We start from the raw sequence: 23,042 nt of genomic DNA, 5'->3' as shown, positions 1-23,042 counted from the left end.
AAAAGCACATAAATATAATAATGACACAAAAGTTTGATTCTGTTTAGAATCCTAAAGAATGCCCTGTTCGGACAATATTAAAAATGAATAATCATCACATTTTCTAACAACAAAATCGTTTATCTCTGAAAAGATTCTTTATTTTGTATTTCTCATATTCCCAATGATCATTAAGAAGATGTCAAATTCCTCATTGGCCTCTTTGTACAAAATTTGAGTTGTCTCCAATGTTTTTGTCATTTTTTGAGGTAAAAGTGTGTTCTACACACAACTAAACAGGTAAGCAATTATGATACAGGATATCATGAAGTGACACTTTTTCCATACCTAATGTGACACTACAAAGTAACATATATGGAAGTGTTAAATCAATCTTTTTAATATTAATATCAGCAGCAAACAGTTGTTTTATAATTACATCACAAGTAGAATTTAACACTTGAAAAACAAAAATAATCAAGTGTAAACAGATCGTGACGTGATAAAGTACTTTGGTAGCAATGTCCTGTTGAAACTTTTGACATCACACTTTCTCCATTTATTATCACTTTTATCAAATAGACATTTAATAAATAAAAAAAAAATATCCACAGAGAAATGTTTATCACAAGTAACAAGGTTCAACATTGTCAGCAATAATAATCTGAAAGTCACTAGGGGTTATGTCAAACTATGACCAAACAGACTGTAAAAATATTAAAGTCAGTAAACAGGACTTTTGAAACAAACAATAAATTTCAGAAAATAACTGCAGCAAGACGAAACTGATAGTCTCTCATGTATAACAGAAATTATCAATGAGAACAACATAAATATTGCACTAAAATACAGACATCTTGGTTCAGTAAAACATTTACAATTGTAAACAAAAAGAAACAGAAGAAAAAAAAATTAAACTAATAAAATTGGACAATCAACACATATCAATCTCTAATATCCATAGGATCTATAGTGTAAATATATTGTACATTGTACATGTATCAAGTTTTATTCGAAACTTATTTTTTCAAAAACATTTCTTTTGAAACTAATCATCTAGATCAGAAAGTATACACTTTCATATTAAAGTATTATAAAAACTAGATTTGATTTTGCTTCAATAACAAATGTGTTATGTAAAAAAGTGAACAACAATTCTATATATTTATAAAAATCAACGGAGCACTATTACTAATCACAAGCATGCTGGTAGGACCTTTACATACATTAGTGATATAATAAATATAAACTATTTCATAAAAAATGTAACCATGACCACAAATCAGTTCTTAGATTGTTGGAATTTATCAATCAACTGTCTTACCCAACCTCTCATGACAATCAGATTGTTCAAATCAATGTTCAATTGGTCAAGTCTACTAGTGGACACGGTCGTAGACATCTCATCACTGTAACGATTTAGTGATGGAAGACGATAAGTGGCATCGGACATCTCCCTACGTAGAGACGGTCGGTCAAATTCGGACAATCGTGGAGGTAACTCTTTATCAACACTTACACTTCTAACTTGTCTCTCTTCACTTGCAGGACGACTAGATATTCGTAATTCTCTTTCAACACTTGACGGTCTGCTATAGAATCGGAGTTCTCGTTCAACACTAGATGGCCGACTGCTGGCCTTAAAACAATTTGTATGCAAACTTTCCAGTCTTTTTTTAATAATAGCACCAGGTTCTCTCTGTTTTACCTTAGTTACAGGAATCGCAATAGGTTGAGTTTTCTCCTCAATTTTTTGTACATATGATTTGATAGGAACACGATTGGGTAACTTTAAGTCTGATTTCGTAGCATTTTGATCTGGGTCCATTTCACAATACACAGCAGAGTCACGAAAAGGTTCCCCGTCATCAAAAGCAATGGAAAATTGTTTCTCGTATATACTGTCTGTTGATGACAATGATCTTTTGATTTCAGATTTATCATCACTACTCTGGCTCCGAGGTGAATCATCAATATTATTACCGAAAGCCATATCACCTTGTATGGAGAAGGCAGAGTCACAGTTTTGAAGATGCAAGTTTTCGGAAGCCTCCAAATCTCCAATTTGAATATTGTTGGCAGGTTTTGTTTGACCGTTAACATCAACTTTATATTGATCACTTTTATCCTTTGGTCGAGTGAGAGACAGTGTTATGTCAAAATAGGTCGGCTCCTGTTCAGCCATTCTTTGACCTATGGAAGGGCTACCCCAATCACCAGCATGTAAAACTGTTTGTAAATTTGTACTGGTACCTTCCTTAGCCTTGTTATGAAACAAAGACAACAAACTTGATCTGGTTTCCTTAGGTTTTAATTTGTCATTGTCCAATTCATTATCAGAGCTATCCCGATTGTCATAGGAACCAGAACGTCTATGAGACAGTTTCTGTTTTAAATCATGTATTTTATGCTTCAGTGATCCCATAAAGTTATCCACACCTGGGGAACCTGGGGCTGTATCTGTACTCTCATAGGAAGAGTTCGAAAAATTAGAAACACAAGAATCTCGTTTATTTTCTTCAATTTCTACAGGGTTATTTGTGACATTTGAAGGGAATTTTACCGAACTGACTGTCGATGTGGATTCTGAACGTTTTAAATAATCCTCCATTTCTGCTATAATCTGTTCATGGTCCTTGGCTATATGGTGATCATCACATAATGAAGGACTACTGAAATGTCTCAGTGGATGTTTTTGTAATGTTGACGTTGGATTAGAATTTGATCTGTTTAATTTCGGTTGTGATTTAGCAACTTTTACAACGGGTAAAGCACCAAAATTAGGGAAATCATTGAGTTCTTCTGAATTTATATAATTGTCATCCAAACAATTGTCTGATTTTGATTTATCTGACGGAAAGTGTAATCCTTTAGACATATGTTTTATGAAATCTAAATGATTATCTCCCTTTTGTATCCTAACTGAGTTATCTCCCTGTAAATGTTCACGTTTTATTTGAGACTGAGCTAAATCCATTGTTGATCTTGGTGGAGTACAATATTTATACAATTTTGGTCCAATGTCAAATCCATTTACAGGAAGTGAATTTCTATTGGCATAAACAAGCCAGTCCATTTTATCAATATCTCCTTCACACCCAATAGAATGGGTCCTTGTATGATTCTGTGGGACCACGAGTGTTGTGGTCTTACGTTCCCATGGATCTTCGTTGATTACCTCCCCTGATTCAGCACCACATGATATTGACTTTTTAATGTTTTGTTTTTTCGGCTTATCAAATGGTGATGATATAAATGGTCGAGGTTTTGTTAAAGTTATTGGTCCCACTTTTTGTGATAAACTCTCTGTTGATTTCCTGGATAAGTTTTCTGTTGATTTCTTAATGAAAGAATCATGAAAAGCCAAAACGGAGTTATTTCTTCTCCTAAGATCTGGACTGTTATTTCCAGCCCTCTTAAAGTACATTTTTGTATCAAATATCCTCTTCTTCCCCATTGAAGAGTTTTCCTGACTAGTGATTTCTTCACTACACTTTCTCTGTTTACGGATTAACGGAGATGATGATTCCATAGTGTTTAATACCGGCATACTAGAATATCGACTGTGCCTTGACAAAGACCCTGAATTTTCATTGCACAATTTTTCTGTTTCATTCCTCATGAATTTATTAAATGTTTTAGGTGAACTTGAATTTTCAGATGGAGTTGATGGGGAAGAGAAGGAAAACTCCAGTCCAGCAGATTTTTTTGATGGTGTGTAAAATGCATCCTGTTCTTGACCGTTTGGAGTAATTGATTCCAATGTATCATTAGATACTGAGAGTAATGGTTTCAATTTGGTTGCACGTTTGAAACTTTTAGACCTCCTAGATGATGTAGGTGTTTCTTGTTTAACTTGTGAGGTATTCTCTTTGTTGTCTAAGGGTCCAAAGTCCACAGATCTCAAAGGCTGCCGTTTTAAAGCCTGCCTAAAACTAATACTTCTTCCAACTTTTGTCGGTGAGACAGATTTAGGCACATGTAAAGTTGGTGTGTCTACATTGGAAATATTTAATACCTCCTGAAAAATATAAATATAGCTTTCATTAATTCACTCTAAAATAATCAAACTTAATATTTTTGGTTACATTTAGGAATAAGCAGAGAGAAATGTCCGGTAAGTTTTCTGATTGATAGAATCATAATTGTAATTTAAATTCATAGAAATAAGAATGATGAAAACTGACCTGCTCTAACAATGGAAACTTTTACTTTTTGTTTACCTTTTTATCGTGTTTTGCAATAATATAGAAAAGATATAATTTACCATTACAAAGCACACTTATGAAAGGCACTGTCATCTAACAATGTTTTAATAAAACAAAAATATTGATTCATAGAACATATTATATGCTAATTTTGTTGGTTCCGTTCTTTCACTGAATAATTTCCATCATACTATTTTTTCCTAAAAACTCACTTTTGAGCAATTTTTGTCTATATAGCTTAAAATTTTAAAATACAAATGTATGAAGTCTGAAATTGATAATAAGACATGATAAAAGAGATAGGAAAACTTAAAGTATCTGATTTTAAAGGATAAAAAAATTGGAAAATAAAATTACCTTATATAAATTTGCAAAAAGAAATGCTTAATTTATACAATAAAAAGTAAAATATACTGGTGGTAACTTTTTACCATTTCATTTAAGACTTACTGCTTAAGTGTTAAATTATTTCAATGTTATTTTTAATATAAAATATTCATGCCATAACCATGATTTGTAAAAAATATATAACGATTTGTAAAGATGCTTGAACAATTCAAAATGGCCGATGAAAAATAACAACATGCATTTATGGAACAATCATAAGAATTCAAAAAGTTAAAATATAATTTATTCAACTTGTTATTTTATTTTTTAATACCAAGAGTAGCCATGATCATCATGCTTATGTACTGATAATTTTTTCAAGGTAAACATAAGCCACAAGCCTGTTGAAAAATATTATGAGAGAAATGGTCAGAATTAAATAATAGACAGGCCAACAGTGGATAAATTGTTTTAACAATCATAACATGGTAGAAACGTTCATGTTAATTAATGCTGGACTTGTTCTCACCATCAATCAAATAGCTGTAACAAGTCCGAGAACAAATCGATATCTGAAATCTGCAAAATTTTCATCAGTGTAGGGGAGATAACTCAGATAATTTTCTGATAAAAATTTAAAAATATTTCAAATACATGTATACAAATTGATTTTTTGAATCTTGCAGTCAATTGTTTTTTTTTTATGAAAATGACAGTAAATAACTTTTAGCACATGTATTGACATTTTTTTTTTACTTAAACTGAATGTGAATACTTAAATTTGATAAAAACCACTAAAAACTAATTAAAGATAATGTATGAATAAGAAGAAATACTAACTCTAGTACTAGGCGTGGAAGGAGAGTGAGTCAATACTTTTCTTTCTGGAGGTGGACTCTGTAAAGACAAAAAATGTATCTGTAAAATGTGTCAAAAAATTTGGAAGAAAAGAGGGGGGATAATAACAAAGGCACATTCAAAACTCATAGGTCAGAGAAAAACTGCATCAGGGCAAAAAAACAAAACTTGGTAAAAAAAGTTGTCCTTTGTAACTTTGAATAAAGCTTTCTAGAAAAATTATATCAACACAGGCCAAAGCATGAAAATTATAAGTATTGGTAATACAAAAAGCTGGAATATCAAACTAAAATACAATGTGTACATACACATTGTTCTTTTATAAAAGTAAAAAAAAAAAAATATTTCACTTGAAAGCCTTCAGAATAACTAAAAAAGTCAAGAAATAAGAGTAAGGTGTACTTTTATAATTTATATATCTAGTACTTACAGATCTAGGACTCACTGATTCTGCCTGAAAAAGACAAATATTTACAATTAAGATTGCAAATTTAGCTCAAAAAAGGCTTTACTATATTTGTGTAAGGTAGCAGTAACATTAGCTATCCTACATCAAGACTTGATAGCTTAAAATTACCAATAATATTTTTGTCTATCTATTTTTCAAGTGTTCTTTTTATTTGTTTTGTTTGCCTGTTGCACCAATCAATCAATCAATCATTAAATGACCTTACCCTTCTCTGTCCTTTCTTTCCTCTCTGTGGTTTAAGTAGATCTGTCAGTATAGCAGTCCCTGACTTCCTCCTCAATCTTTGCCTCCTCTCTAGGTACTCAGGGGCAGTCTGGTGAGAAATTCTACGTGAATCTACGGTAGAATACTTAGCTGCCTCTGAAATTCATTAAAAATATTTTATATGGTGAGGGATCCTACAGGAATCTTAGGAAGCAAACATATACAATACTGTAAATTCAGAAATTATTGCATGCATTTATTATTGCCATTTTGGTCATTTTTGACTTAAATGCAATTTTAATTTTTATCATTTTGAGGAAAAAACCCATATTCATATATGCATTAATTCATACAAAATATTTCAAAATATTATTGCGTTTACAACTCTGTCGCATTTTTCGCAATAATAAAAACCTTGCATTAATTTCTGAATTTACAGTATGTGTTTTATACAGTATGATGAAAGGAATGTTTCAATCACAGCATTTTTAGCATAGAATTATAAAAATCAATACCAAATTGTTTTCTATTCAAGGTAATTTGTATATCTTCCAAATATTCAATTGTGTTTTTACATATTAAATTTTTTAAATAAATTCTATTATATATTTTATCTCTGATTTTCTCTTTACAGAAATTTAAATAAAAAAAGGTTTACCTTCTTCACGACTTTTACCAAGTTGCATTACAAGACCTTTGACCTTCTCAGGAATTTTCCCTTTAAAACTTTCAATAATTAATCTTTTTATTTCTTGGCACCATTTTCTCTTCGTGTCTAAATTTCTAGCCTAAAATATAAGAATATGTAAGCATTTCTATTATGAATAACTTGTTTTATGTTCAGGCTAATCCTTATCAGATTCAAATTTTATTTTGAAATACAAAATTCACATAATATCATGACTAATTTTAGGTAAAATTGTTGAAAGAAGATTTTTATATTCAATGGTAGAACACAATAAAAATTTGCTTATTTCTTATAAAATAGTATACATTTTTCCTGGTTACTAATAACTACTAATAACTACTAATAACTACTAATAACTACTATTATCGGTCTTCCTATAGTCTATATCACTCTGTTCAGCTCTTAATATTATTCCGAATCAATTCTTTGTGACGTCAAATACGTTGACCCGGCCTTAATAACTTTGACCCTGACAAATCAGCGACGCCATAATGTTTAAACTGACGTTAATAACTTTGACCCGAACTTATCAAGTCATCGTGTGCTGGTGAAACAAAGAGAACACTTATGAAACACGCAAATATAGCCCGATAAATTGATTATCCAATTATCTGCATATTGATATTGTAAAATATCAGCTGCTTGACATTATATATGAAGGCTTTTTGATCTCTTTCGCTACGCTCACTCGACAAAAAGCTTCATATTATGTCTCACAGCTGATATTTTACGATATCAACATGCAGATAACCTGATAATCGGTACATAACTACTTTAAAACTACTAACCTGTAGTGTAATATAACCTTTAGGGTTATCGAAGGGTATGACTTGGAAACTTAATGGCTCCTTTGGTATACTCTCCACCAACATCAAGTTAGAGCACTGCAAAATAGAGAGGATAAAATATGGAGAAAAGAATTTCAAGAGTAAAAGCAATACTGAAGTCAATTCCTAACAAATGTTGAATCATCTCTGTGTACAACTGTTAGTGATCTCAAAGAAATATTTTGAAGTAATTACATTTGTTATTTCCCCTTACATATGTTTTACCAGGATTATATCCCTTTATACAAATTGATCTGTTGCATGTCAATGTCTTAAAAAAGTTTGGGTTACCTTTTGTTGTTAATGTTTGTGTCATTTTGGTCTTTTGAGGATAGTTGTCTCATTGGCAATAATACCACATCTTCTTTTTTATATTGGATAATAAATATTGGTACATATAATTAAATATGTGATCACAGAAAATTCCTTTCCGAACTTACTTTACTATCAAATTTCATAATTTTTGTGCTGGTTGTAAACAGTTTACTTTTTGAATTGCATGTGTATATTATTTCTAGTTTATCCTGCACAATGCCGATCACTAAAACGCTGGAGGAATGTTAATAGTGCAGGGATACAAGCCATCCCCTCTATCTGGTAAATGACGTCTTAAAGGCGGGAAATAATTGATGAGATTTTTCTGGTGACGGATGAACTCGAAAGTGGTCTATTAATACAATCTTTAAAAGCCCTCTGTAAAAACAGTAAATTACCTGAATCATAACCCGACAAAGCAGCATCCCATCTTCTTTGCGCTTGCCAATCAGAACTCCTCTATCAAATAAGAACACTTGTCTTGAGGTTTTAGCACCATAAATACGAAAAGATCCCTAAAAATGAAATCATAATAACTAAATGGCAAGCTCATGTGCAAACTATTGATAATATTACTGTTTTTGTTGGTCAAAGCAAATTTCCTCATTTTTTTGTTTAGCCATGATGGATTATTGGCATTTTAGCTCCCTGTTAGAAGCAGCCATCAAAGTTATAACTATAGTTTGATATTGACCTATATTTCAGTGTTATCAAATGTAGTATTCAATTTTCATAAATCTAGGATTTCAAAAACCACATGTGGCAAAAATTGAGAGTGCTCACAAGAAAGACAGTCAGAATGATTACAGTATATAACCCTTGCACCTCATTATTGTAGGGGACAAAAAAGAAAAAGAATGTGTCATGGTGCATGAAAATGTAATAAAATAAAGTTCAAACCTCTAAAACAAGTTCTCCGAGCCTGGTAAGATCCTCCCCATCATAGTCCTTACCTCTAAAACAAGTTCTCCGAGCCTGGTAAGATCCTCCCCGTTGTCCTTATCTCTAAAACAAGTTCTCCGAGCCTGGTAAGATCCTCCCCGTCATAGTCCTTACCTCTAAAACAAGTTCTCCGAGCCTGGTAAGATCCTCCCCGTTGTCCTTACCTCTATAACAAGTTCTCCCAGCCTGGTAAGATCCTCCCCGTCATAGTCCTTACCTCTAAAACAAGTTCTCTGAGCCTGGTAAGATCCTCCCCGTCATAGTCCTTACCTCTAAAACAAGTTCTCCCAGCCTGGTAAGATCCTCCCCGTCATAGTCCTTACCTCTAAAACAAGTTCTCCAAGCCTGGTAAGATCCTCCCCGTCATAGTCTTTACCTCTAAAACAAGTTCTCCAAGCCTGGTAAGATCCTCACCGTCATAGTCCTTACCTCTAAAACAAGTTCTCCAAGCCTGGTAAGATCCTCACCGTCATAGTCTTTACCTCTAAAACAAGTTCTCCAAGCCTGGTAAGATCCTCACCGTCATAGTCCTTACCTCTAAAACAAGTTCTCAGAGCCTGGTAAGATCCTCCCCGTTGTTCTTACCTCTAAAACAAGTTCTCAGAGCCTGGTAAGATCCTCCCCGTCATAGTCCTTACCTCTAAAACAAGTTCTCCGAGCCTGGTAAGATCCTCCCCGTCATAGTCCTCTAACTGACTCTGTATCTCCTGGACTCTTACAGCATGTTCATGTTTACGTTTCATCTCGTTGATATGATGTGCCATACTGGTCATGTGATCCATAGCTTTTGTTAGGGTGTCATGACCAGGCTCAGATTTACTGTAATTCTTTAGAATATTCTGAAAAAATAAGAAAAGACAAATAAAACCTAGATTAAAATTTACTGGCTACATTTTTTGTGAGTTTTTATGTAGATAATTTATACTCAGACATTTTTATTCAATGTTTCTTAAAACTTCTTGTTGATTTATCAAAGTGCATAAATTGATAGTTTAGATTGTTTAATACCTGTAAAATTTGATGTTGAACATTAATCGATCAAGCAATCAGATGTTTTGCTCTGAGAGATACTTACTTGTAGAAGAAGATGGTATTTGAGAACTCTTTGGACTGGTTTAAGTAAATATGCTACAAATGGTAGATTGTGGTTTAGAGACTACAAGACACACTTACTTGTAGAAGAAGATGGTATTTTAGAACTCTTTGGACAGGTTTAAGTAAATATGCTCCCAAGGGTAAATTATGGTTTAGAGACTATAAGAAGTACTTACTTGTAGAAGAAGATGGTATTTGAGAACTCTTTGGACTGGTTTAAGTAAATATGCTCCCAAAGGTAGATTTAGCCTGGATTGTGGTTTAGAGACTATAAGAAGTACTTACTTGTAGAAGAAGATGGTATTTGAGAACTCTTTGGACAGGTTTAAGTAAATATGCTCCTAAGGGTAGATTGTGGTTTAGAGACAACTGCTGGTGTTTGAATATTTCACATAAATCAGGATCCTTCATTATCATGGTCAATACTTCTACAGCACTGAAATAATAAAAGAAAGGATCATATTCTTTAATATGATAGTTTAGTCCTGACAAAGAAAAACACTTTTGACATCATTTTAAAAATATTTGGAACGGCCCATTTCTCGACCATAATTTTTTTTAATCTCAACATGTTCATAATAACATTTGCTTCACTTTAAGCCATTGGTTAAAGTTTAATTTAGACATCAAATTAATTTTTGCTAGTCTATAATTTGCCAAATGTTTTATCATCCCAAAAACAAGGGACACATAAAAGAAGCAGGCTTTTTTTAGATTTAAACAAAAGAGAAATAATCTTAATTTTGTATAAAAGAGCATCAATTCAGAAAATCCTATAAACATGGTTCAAACTAGGCTACAATCACTGTGGTTCTATTATATTACGCTCTCAATTCCTGTTGCTTCATAAAAGCATTCTCCTAATTGATAAATTGTTAATCTATTCTCATCTTTAATATTCATGAAATATTAGCCACTGGACAAACAATTATATTTTTCATGTTTAAACATACCTGGGATAGTTAGTACAATACTGAGCATAAATTCTAAATCCATCATTATTCTTCACAAAACATTCAGCTACTTTAACTGGATCATCACCACACATTTCCAAGTCATGTAAAAAATCTCTGTAAAATAAATAATTTAAAATATTTCATTATATTCTACTGCTTTTAATTAGTGCTAGTCATAAGGTTACAAGAGTGCAATTATTTGTTTACATTTTAAAGGCAAGATGGTACTCAGAATAGAATCCTATATTGCTTCTGATTGGTTGATACAGGATTGGAATTACATTTAATCGAAAGCTTATCCAATTAGGTTTAAACATTGCCGAAAATCATATTCACATTTTACGAGTATACAAAATATCTTCCATTTCTGCACGTCGGAGCCATTAAAAATGTGCTCTTTTCATTAGGCGAAAAAAAATAGACGATCTTTTTCAACTGCATTTTAAGTTAATTTGAGCCGCATGACCCTATATATTATTTTTGGTTGTAATGTAACACTGGTATTTCTAGTAACAGGAACTGCCACCCGTTTTTCACTTGTTTGTGTAGTCTTTGAGAAAAAAAAATACAGAACACTAGTGGTACCCTATGGAAAATGCATTACGAATAATTGCACTTCTGTAACCATAAGTTGTTTTATTCATGGTGCTTTACATCCATTCAAAAATTTGTTTCTTTGTTGGATTGTCTTGGTCATTTGAAATCTTTCTTTCTATCGTGAATACCTGTCTATTATTGAATTATCAAATGAAAATATCAATTTGATTTCTTTGGTTCACAATATGTGATTTGAAATTGCTCTTTTCATCAAGGTTTACCCCACGCTTTCATCATTTTGTCATACAAAAAAAATACAATTTAAAAGATTGACTGTTACTAAAGACAAATCATAGGTTATCTCCCTTTTGCTGATATTTGACATATTAGACTTACTTTCCAAAATCATAGATTTCTTCAATGTTACCAAACAGTGCAGTGATATGGTCCTCAGAAATCTTCAATTCTGGAGAATTCCTGATAAATCCCATATAACCCTGAAAATACAAAATGTCACATATATTTGGAGAACTTTTGATGAATCCCATATAACTATTCATGGAAATACAAATGTCAGTATTTAAGGTTACTAACTGCCCTATTGGTCTTTAATTGTAAAAAAAAAAGAAAAATGTGACCGCAAATCTTTATCCACATGGGGGAGGGATTAATAGACTGAAGCAGAGATCAGCATTGAAACATAAAAGAAAATTGCAAATGCAGCTTTTTTTTCTCTCAGCAAGCATACTTTGGCTTGTTAATATAAGGGAGAGTACTATATTTAAATTGGGTGTATTCTTTAAACAAATATCATTATAAACATAGGTAAGTGGCAGTTTGAAACTCATGTTTCCACATCCCATCATCATATTCATTGTTAATTCAGGATGTAATACATGTTTTTCATAATGTAAATCTTAGCATTGGATTAAATATAACAATTTCTCATTTTAAAATTATTTTTTACATAAAAATCTTCATCAATTCTTATAGGTAGAAGTCCACACACAAATCTATGGAATAACCTCAGAAACCCATACACCAGAAGAGATTTAAACAAGATGAGGGGGTTTCTGTTATAAAGCTCCTTTTCTGGATAAATGCATCAACTTTTTTCACTTCAAACGTTAGCTAATGCCTGGAAACCCCCTTTTTTCAAAACCCTGGATCAACACCTGTTTACAGAAATGTCTATGAAAAGGAGATATAAATAGTTTTTAATCATCAACAAAGAATTTTCGAGGAAGTGCATTGATGATCCTATAAAACATCAAAAATATGAATTTTAAAGACCTTTTAAGATAAACACTATAGTTTCCAAATGTAGCGTAAACTATGATGGCTTTGTCAAATAAACACACCCATTTTTACCAATATCTGATCAATAATTTTCCGAACCAAAACCATAGTGTGTCATTCTGCAAATATTTAGATTAAATGTGACCCATGTCACACCCCTAGTCTATGTCAACACTTGAGGTGTTGCAATAGAAATATTTTGTCTGAATTTAGTGTGATTTTATAACACAGCAATAAAAACACTTGAATGATAAAGAGATTGTAAATTAGTACCAGGTAATATTATGTGTTAGGTCTAGACAAAGGTGACAAAGAAAGGGTATAGAGATCCATGTCCATATCTTAAAGGTCTCTTTTTAAAAGTACCCTATCAATATAGGAAAAATACCCTTTTACAGATTCCCTACAGAAAGTACCATTACTGTGCTTCAATTATTTAATTCCTGTATTTCTCTCTAATAATAACATTACATGTATGTTTCCATTGAATTTGTACTTTTGATTGGTTATTGTGAGGCATTCCAAAATCAAAATGTATTTTTAAATAAAATTCAATATTCACGACTGCACATGCTTTTCATGACAAGGTCACTATAATGTGAAGGAAAATAAATGAAAGAAAACAAATATAAAACTTGTGTAATTTTAATTTTGTGGCATATGAAAGTAATTATAAGAATTAAATGCTTCCCTATGTAATTTTATATGACTGTAAAAGCTTTGATCTAGTTGCACTCATTTTTAGTATGAAGCTTCTAGAAAATGTGCTTTGATCAATGCTTTTACATCCAAATAAAATTACAAAAAGAAGCCTTCAATTTTTAATTAAACATCAACTAAAACTTAAATCTTAAATAACAATATCTTCCCCAAGGTTTTGATTTAAAACTGTAATGTTTACTTGTGAACTGATGACAGCCATCTTTGTTTAAAGATTGATATCTCAAACATAAACTTCAAAAGGAGCCCATACTTGATCATCCTTAATATCTATATATATATGTATAAAAAAGAAGATGTGGTTTGATTAACTATTCACAAAATATGGTTTGGTATGAATTCTAAATAGATATAGATATAGATTATTATATATTCTAACATTTTAAAAATGGTTTTAAAAATCATTAAATGATGCATATTTTAACAGATTTATTGTGAGATTTACTTAATGACAAGACTCATATCAATTATTCATATCATTTGCAAAGTGACAGCCATCTTTAATTACAGATTGATACCTAAATCATCTTTGTAATTTTGTTACCATCTATGGTGAGATTGCTAGCATTTTGCAAATGATTTTATAATAATGTACTGTTTTTGACTGATTAACAAGGAGATGTATTTATAGCACTCTGGTATCAATTCTACACAAATTTTTACTAGATATAATTTAAAATTACAAAAAATCTCAAACTTTCTCTTAAAAAGTAAAAATATCCTTCAAATATTTTTCAAAAAAAGTTAAAATATCCTTCAAATTTTCTCCTCAGAAAGTAAAAATTTCCTTCAACCCTTCTCATAAAAAATAAAAATTATCTTCAACCTTTCTCTTAAAAAGTAAAAAATTCCTGATCAAGTATACATTAATAATCTCGGGTACATTATGTTCTTATATAACTGTATACTTTTTTAAAATCATTTGACACCTATGACAACAAAGACATTTTGGGTAGAGAGAAAGAAAATCAATTACATTTGATTACACAATAGGTCAATATTTACATAAAATAAATCGGTTCATGTCATGGAGAGGTTTATACTGGCAAAATATCAAACTAATGTCTGAAATTCTATACTGGGAAATTTATATTTACATATATTATATATTAACCTACTATATATACATTGTATATAAATGTTAGGTAGTTTAGAGTGACACAGTTACAGAATACGTCTATAATATATATACACTTTCGTTACTGATATTGTTTTCTTTCTAAATGTAACAACATCTCATAACAACTCCTTTCACAAAAATCCTACGGCAAAAAATTGGTCAAAAGTTCAACTGACTTGTTCATGCCTTACAAGTATTGTAACTAGTTATATTTTGTGAAATGAGTTTCAGACCTTTAGCTTTTATCTATATTACATGGGTCTCAGTTGTAGCCTCATATATAGTTAAAAAATATTTTTTAGTAAATTGAGAATGGAAACAGACAACAACCTCGTCCAAAGCAGAAAACAGCCTAAGGACAGCAAGCAAGAAAACCTTGCACCAGGAGGCAGGCTTCATCTGTCCCTAAACAAAACTGAGTACTAGTTCAGGGATAATTAAACTCTAAACTCCAAAACATATAAATAAACTGAAATAAAAAATGTATAAAACATACAAAATTAACAAAGGTCAGAGGCTCCTGGCTTGGAATAGGCGCAACATGCTGTGGGGTTAAACATGTTTTGTGATATCTCAACCCTCCCCTTTACCTCTAGTTGCTCTAAAATACAAACACAAAGCATTACCCTACCTCTAATATATCCTTAAGATTGTTGATGTATATTCTCTCAGTTTCAATAATTTCTGTAACTACTCTTTGAACATAAGAGACATATTTTTGGGGACTGGTACTGTCCCGTCTCTGTAGACCAGGTTCTGGGCTGTCCTGAATCTGAACACTTGTTTCTGGTGCCTCCTGAGTTTGTGCTGAACTGGATGGAGTTATGAGACTATCTTTCGACTGACTAGGGGTAAGTACTTGTTCACAGTTTGTTTCTGCACTAGATTTACTCCCAGCATCTGTATCCACAGACATTTCCTCATCTGTCGTTCCACTCGGAACATCATCATCAATATACAATAGATGGTCCAACCTATCACTAAAATTATTATTGGTGGATTCTATTTTATCGTCAAAGTCACCTGAAGATCTCTGATCAAATGGAGTTAAGTTTGGTCGTTTACGTGTATGGCGTGTTAACGATGATGAGGATGTGGATGACATTGAGCTAATACTTAATGGCCGTTTCTTACAATCCTGATCCACACTGACAATTGATGAGGTGGATGCCATTTTGCAGAGATTATCCACGCTTTCATCATTATCATCCACATTTACCGGAGAACTCTGATTGTCTGTATTGATTTTCTTGTTTTGATTATTTCCATTAGTAATACTACATGTGATTCCACCATTTGTCCTGGCAGCGATACTGTCATATATTGATAAAAGAGCTGGCGCAAGCTCTAGTGATGAACCTGAAAATATAAAGAGAATGTATAAATAATATGTAATTCCACTGTTATTCTTGACAGCAATTCTGTTCTATATAGATATAAATACAGGAGCAAGTTCTGGTGACATAAGGATATTGTTAATAGTACAGGTGACCTTGACATTTGTCACAAAGAATTCTTACCTCCTTGAAGCAATATTTATAGTTTTAAAAAAAAGCTTGAACAATAATTACAAAAAAAAGTTTGTAGGAATAATAAAGAAACAATCTTTTTGCTCCAGTTTCAAATATTTCATGTTTAATTGATTAATGTTTGTGAGCAAGTTTTGGCCATAAAATATTTTTGTTACATCATGCCGTTAACTGCTAGTGATAAGACAGACATTTTCAGAATAAGTAATATTGTGACTTCACCACTTATCCCTTTAGCAATGGTTCCAAATACATGTTAATTGTTACATAAAAATATTGACCTGCTTAATAGCAAGGCAGGGATACCATTGACTTGTAGACAAAAAAAGAGAGCAAATAAGAGTACATTTGAACTCAACTTTGAAATAGTAGAAACCTTAAATGCAGAATGACAAGAATGCGCAATTGTCATGCTTCGCACAAGCACACTCATGATTTAAAAATTTCAGATCACAGGAGGTAAGTTGCTGACAGATTTGTAAAGGGCTCACACATTACAACTCATCACTGTCTGAATAAATATGGAGTGATTATGTTCAGTAGAAGTGTGTGACAAAAAGAGCTGTTGGATGAATGGACAGTCAGAAGGATAAGGTGAATTCCAATATTATATGCGCTGCTAGAGAGAATGGATAAAAGCTGGGTATGATGTCAGAGATTGAAAACAACAAACCAAAAAAAAATCCATGGGTCAAAGAAAGTAAAGTTATCTGTGCAAACATTCATTGCATCAAACAACCAATTTAAAGCAGCAAAACAAACTGTCATCATTTGAATGACACACTGGTCATATGGCATTTCCGGAACAGTCATCAATTAAATCCTATATGCAAATATTCACATTTGAGACTTGTAAAAATGTCAGTTTATATATATATATAATGCAAACTCTGCCAGCATTTTGTATCTTATTTTAAAACATTTACTAGAGAAAATAATTGTCTCTGTTTATAACACTTAATAAAGCCAATGCAGATTATCTTTTATTCTAATATATATAATATATATATAACTCGTCTAAACATCAACCCAACAATGTTAGATCTGTAAATTTGCTTTCGCAAATTTGTTGTTCTTCCCTCGCCGGGATTGGAACCCATGCTACCATATATATATATGTGCATCTTAATTACCTACTGGTATTGTAAGGGATGAGGGGTATACACCAAAAGAGACCAAAAGACATTATAGGTCAACATATTTGTTTCATCAAAGCAAAAGTCTATCATATGTCAAGTATTTTTGACAATTATTTGAGAACAAAAAATTATAGAGACTACCAAATATATAAAAAAAAAAAGGAAGATGTGGTATGATTGCCAATGAGACAACTCTCCACAAGAGACCAACTGACACAGAAATTAGGAACTATAGGTCACTGTATACAGTTTGTTAAAAGGACAAAACACACTATGACACATTGAGGTTGCTGATTTAGGACAGGACTTTTTAAGTGTGTCTATGTCAGTGTCTATGTTTTACAAGACTTTTTAAGTGTGTCTATGTTGGGGTCTATGTTTTACAAGACTTTTTAAGTGTGTCTATGTTGGGGTCTATGTTTTACATGATTTTTATTGCTTTTCAATTAACCCACCTGCTGTTTATTTCAATTGATTATTTGATTAAAAACTATCAACTTTAACAATTTTTATTGGACAAGATTATATAAACTTTAAGAATAAAATAGATAAATAGATTTTTAAATAAGTAAACACCACAATACAATTGATTTGAACTAGTTTTCCCTAGAGAATTAACTGCATTCTATATACATGATATCTATGATTTTTTAGGTCCTGTTTGATTAATTTCTCTTCGAAGTTTTCAGACTTTTTATAAATCCTAAGCTTTCAAATATTCAGCTTTTAGGTTTTCTGATGAAGAAAGGTAGTTATAGAAAAGTACTTCAAAATCAAGATTTAGTGAAAGTCCTTACTAAATATTGAACTAAAGCAACTAAAGCGACAGTTGACCTTTTCATTAAAACATTTCATCTCTTCATTCATTTCAAATTATAGGACAAGCCAGCCAGTACTAGATCAGAATTCAGGCTTAATTCCTTATGACCTGTATTCGATTGTGAGGATTGATTAATATATTTGTTTTGCTGTCTGGTTATTGAAGTCCTCATGTTCTCAGCTATCTATATGTCCTTGCCTGTCAAAATTTTGAGGTCTGAGCAATCCTGATGAATGTAAATCAAGAAAAGCATGTAGAATGCATGAAATTTATGAAGTGTTATGTTCATTAACATTATGTCACAAACATAAATATTTGACAGCTTTGATAGCCTGCATTGTTTAATTTATCACAAGTTTGGAATTCAAAATTAAATGAGGACATGAATTTAAAATCATGTGACTTACTGTAATAAGGAAATGTTTTTATAAAATCTATGTCTACTATCTATATTGCAGGTGAGGAACAATGCAGGGTTGCAGCCTAAATAGAACCTATTACAGTAAAAGGACCTTAGATATCGAAGTCTATATATATCTGTTGTCTGTTTGTGTTGTTACATTGCTGTCTCATTGATGGGTTCCAACATATCCTTTTATTCAAACATCAAGAAATTAAATTTAATCCAGCAGTTAAATTATATAGATTAAATGAGCCACTGGTATCTACTGTATTCACAAGGTTAAAAAAGCAAAGTTTATAATTCATTCCTTATAATAACTTTCTACTGATTTAACCAGAAGTAAAACTATTATAATGTACACGTCAATTCAATTTTCTTCAGGCTCCCAAAATCATAATCCACTTAGTTCAAATCAATATACTTTAACAAAGTCAAGAAATCTACACCTTCACACATAATTCATATATAATTTATTGCTGCATTTATTCTCCATTAACCCTAAAATTTCTCAGAACAGATGTTCATCTCTAGTATCCCCTTGATCCATCATTTTACCTTCACTGTGAAGATCATACTGTTTTAATTTATAAACCATTCTCATTTGTTTTCTGTTAACCTCCTCTCCAGATTTTTAGTCTCATCACTTAAAAAAGCTAAGATAATAAATTTGAGATACCCAACATGCCCAAGGTTTATGATTTTAGAACATAAGAAATATATGATGAAGAGAATACCTGATTTCAACCATGACCTTTTAATTTTCAATAGAGCGGAAGTGTTTATGTCAAGGTAAAACAAGTTTGTTTTCTTAAATGAAAAGCATACATTCTCATTTTTTGTCTTAATTTTTTAAAGATTATATATCTTTTGTGCCTTTCAAATCAATTGCTGTATTCATTTTTAAATTAATTAACTTTCATTTCAGCTGCTGTAATATTTTATAAAATAGATTTTGTATAGCAAGGTCATAAATGTTGTATGACACATTGCGCCTAAAATAAATTGCTAACCGAATTACTATAATATTACAGAACCTCAATGTCAGAAAATATTACGCAATTCTTAAACCATTTATTTTACCAATAGAAATATTTAGTCAACCAAAAAGTTTCAAAGCACATCTCTTAAACTTGTTTGCTTTGTTAACAATCTTACTTTTTCTCAGACAGATAGATCTGCTAATTTCTTCAAAAACTTGGTAAAAAAAAAATCTGCACTATGATAATTCCCATCCAAGTCCATCCAAGTTACAAGAAAAACAGAATGAGATTCATTTTTTTTTTATGACAATTTCACTACCGGTATATAAAATTAACTACATTGTAATAACTTTGAAAAAGAAAATTTGTACAAGAAGACTTTGAAAGTGACAAAATTAACTGGCCTAGACAAATTTCCCAAAATAAACTAGTTTTTAAAAATCCTTGGACACAATAGTTAGTAGATCTTAGTATAATAGTAACAGGTAAAACTCACTATCTTTAGTACTTATAAAACCCTCATCCATTTTACCTCAATCAGAGGAAAAACAAATGTCACGTTCTGATATCCATAAGTTATGTCAAGACAAGAACAGCATTTAAGAGTATGTATTTATAGTATAGCCAAAAACCTGTCATAATGAGATTACAGCATACTATTCATGAGATGCCTCTCTGTTTCAGGACATATACCTCCCATGAGGAGCCTCTTTTCTTCAACTATTTCAAAACAAATCCTCAATTCAAAGTATAGCCTCTCCCCCTCCCTTTCCTGCCTACCCAGCAAAATGAGGAGTCTCTTTTATATAATCATTGTCAAATTCCTCATTTCAAAACATATCCCCCAATTCCTGTCTCCCAAGTAAAATTAAAGGAGCCTCTTTATATAATTATTTTCAAAGTATAGCCCTCCATTTCCTGTCTCCCCCATGTAAATGTGAACAGATGTAAGTATATATATCAATGAGTCAATCGTTTCTGCAGCATCTATACTGTCTATGCATAGCATGCTATTTTTCATTCCCTGTCAGATGAAACAAATTACACTCATTTTCTCCACGGATTATATAACTTCTGCATAGATAATTTTAACATGTGAATTATTATAAATCACGCTGCATGAAATTACCTGATATTAACTTAATAATTTAAGATACTATTTAATGATATTTCGCATTGTTCCCTTGTTGTTAGAAATAAGTGCATCAACTAAAATCTATTACCAATTTAATCACACAATTAAAAGCTTATTCAGCACATTTAAACACTTTGCAGGTGCCTGACCTAAGGTCTGTTCTCGGCTTTTTCAGATTACATAATACCGAAAGCCTGGCCTTGGATTAGAAAGGACTAAATTTGGTCAATGCTTTGAATCCTGCACAATTAAGTAAGTCTCCTGCCTATACATGTTGAAATGGAAACCCCAAAATTGGAGGCCAAAACAAATTATCAATTAAAGTAACATGCATACATCAAAACTGAAGATCCATTTGTTTCCCAGCCCTTGGTCATCTTTATCTATTGATCCATAAACATTGCTGAATAATTTCACTTCTAAAACATATGCTTTTAAAATGAGGACACAATGTTTTAAGAATGGGGTTAGTGTTGCTGAATTTCTAGTTTTCTGTGTTAATTGTCTTTGTTTCTCACTTCTTTTTTCGGTCAATTTCTTTTCAGTCATGGTTTTGTCTATAGTAATTAGTTTTTGATCGCCCCCATGGTGTCATCTCTATTCCTTTATGTCTCTACAATTTTCATTTGTGGTTAGAATGTTGTCTCAGTCAGTGAGGTGTACCAATAATCTAATTTTACCTGAACTTGACAAAACATCCAGAGAGAAAAAAACAGTAATAGATAGGCTTTAAAGTCGGTGAAATCATTAAAACTACACTTTTAGGTTATTTTATTCATTTTAAGAACATTTATAATGTATTATATACTTTTTTTTACAAATAATTTCAACCATGTAAATCAAAAATAGGTGAAAAGTGATACATAACTAATACTTTACAATTATTAGCATATTAAAGACATGACAAGGGAAAAACCGCTGTTGTCAAATTTCATGAAAATATGTTCAATATTCTAATGCATGTCCCTGATATTAGCGTTAATTGTATAAACATGTACATCAAACTGACAGATGCCGGTTACTGGCTCCAACAAACTTTAATTAATTCATTAGTTATAGATGTCAATTTCGAATCCAATCTGTAAACAATCATACGAATTATATATGTAATGCACATCCAATGTTAGCAGACGGCATGTCATTATCATGTTTACTGCATGTCAAAAATAAACAGTTGCAAAAAAACAAGTTGCACCATCTCTCCCAATTTCATGACCAGTTCACATCAATGTTTGTTTACTCTCTTGCAGGAATGAAAAAAAAAAGGAACTGGTTTGAAAATATAAATAAAAATGCATTCCATACATTTGTTTACCACATGTCAATTTAAATTGGGATGAAGGGTTGAAAACAACATCTAGATATTTTTTTTTATATATGAGCCTAAAATTATATACCTAAATGAATTCATCATAGATACCCGGATAACGAGTTTGTACACCTGAGACAAAAACTCATCAATGACACTCGGATAAATAAAGAGAAAAAAAGCCACATAAAGCATGAAGTTGAAGAGCATTGAGAACTCAAAATGTAAAAAGGTTTTTCCAAATACAGCTAAGGTAATCTATTCCTAGAGAAGAAAATTCTCATTGTTTGCTTACTAGGACTTGACAGGCCTACCCTGATACCTGAGCCTTTATTTACCAGTTTCATGGGCCTACATCCCTTTGTTGGCTTTTTACGTCAGAAAGCACATCTACCTCTCCAACTATCCCTCCTATTAAGTACTGATGTTTACTTGTTAGTCAATTGTAAGACACTGTCAAAACACATTAAGTTCAAATCGTTTCTGGTCAATTAAAATACAGATGTTTACTGGATGTCAAATTAAATCTAATCAGTGGAACAAAGTACTTAAAACTTTAAATATTCACATGAATTTGAATCCAATATTGAGCAATGAGTACCAATGCTCAAGCATCTTTACAGGCATTTTTTCTATTTTCTTCAAAACAACTTATACATGTATAAATTAATTTCATTGAAAAAAAATTCTTGTCAACAGGATACAATATTAAAAAAAAAACATACTAGGGGTTCATAATTGTTCATTGGATTCAAATTTCATGGATTTTTACAGTACATGTGAACCACAAATTCAAATGATTTTTTAAGTTTAAATTTTCTATTGGCTAATGTTTGCCTAAGTTTGTAAAATCAAATATCCATGAAAATACTATTTTCTTCCACCCACATCCAGGATTTTAGGTTAAGTCACCAAGGGGCTCTAACGGAAATTTTTGCAAAACGAAGCTAGGTAAAAAAAAAAGGTTAAATGATCAAAATACACATTATTTAGAGGAGGACATTAACCCATGCATGCTTTACAAATTTTAGGGGGTCACACGCCACAGGATCCTGTCTGAATCAGCCCACACTCCAAAAAATTTGGAACCCATGAAAAATAAATGAATCAACAGCTACTCCTCTTTTCAGTACAACTGGTACAAATAATAAAACAGTAAGCAATGTCCTTATTTCAACAAAAC

At 31.7% G+C, this 23,042-nt stretch overlaps 2 protein-coding genes across 4 annotated transcripts in view; one reads left to right on the top strand and one right to left on the bottom strand.

Annotated features, from left to right (window-relative positions):
- Positions 1–23,042, top strand: part of LOC134710057 (estrogen receptor-like) — a 232,667-nt gene that overhangs the window by 208,368 nt on the left and 1,257 nt on the right. The gene's annotated exons all lie outside the window — the stretch shown is intronic.
- The window catches only part of LOC134710056 (uncharacterized), a 60,227-nt gene continuing 38,311 nt past the window's right edge, over positions 1,127–23,042 (bottom strand). For all 3 annotated transcript variants that reach the window (XM_063570214.1, XM_063570215.1, XM_063570213.1), the window contains 12 exons: positions 15,176–15,903; positions 11,802–11,902; positions 10,866–10,982; positions 10,198–10,348; positions 9,456–9,656; positions 8,274–8,390; positions 7,522–7,617; positions 6,704–6,833; positions 6,047–6,201; positions 5,803–5,826; positions 5,355–5,411; positions 1,127–4,000 (listed from right to left, as the gene is read on the bottom strand). In XM_063570214.1, the coding sequence (XP_063426284.1) occupies positions 1,262–4,000; positions 5,355–5,411; positions 5,803–5,826; positions 6,047–6,201; positions 6,704–6,833; positions 7,522–7,617; positions 8,274–8,390; positions 9,456–9,656; positions 10,198–10,348; positions 10,866–10,982; positions 11,802–11,902; positions 15,176–15,903 (4,616 nt within the window). In that variant the 3' untranslated portion in view covers positions 1,127–1,261. The remainder of the gene's footprint in view (positions 4,001–5,354; positions 5,412–5,802; positions 5,827–6,046; positions 6,202–6,703; positions 6,834–7,521; positions 7,618–8,273; positions 8,391–9,455; positions 9,657–10,197; positions 10,349–10,865; positions 10,983–11,801; positions 11,903–15,175; positions 15,904–23,042) is intronic.

Source organism: Mytilus trossulus, chromosome 3 (genome assembly GCF_036588685.1).
Source record: "Mytilus trossulus isolate FHL-02 chromosome 3, PNRI_Mtr1.1.1.hap1, whole genome shotgun sequence".
Lineage (NCBI taxonomy): Eukaryota > Metazoa > Mollusca > Bivalvia > Mytilida > Mytilidae > Mytilus > Mytilus trossulus.
Note: the sequence above shows the minus strand (reverse complement) of the source record. Positions and strands in the feature narration are given on the sequence as shown.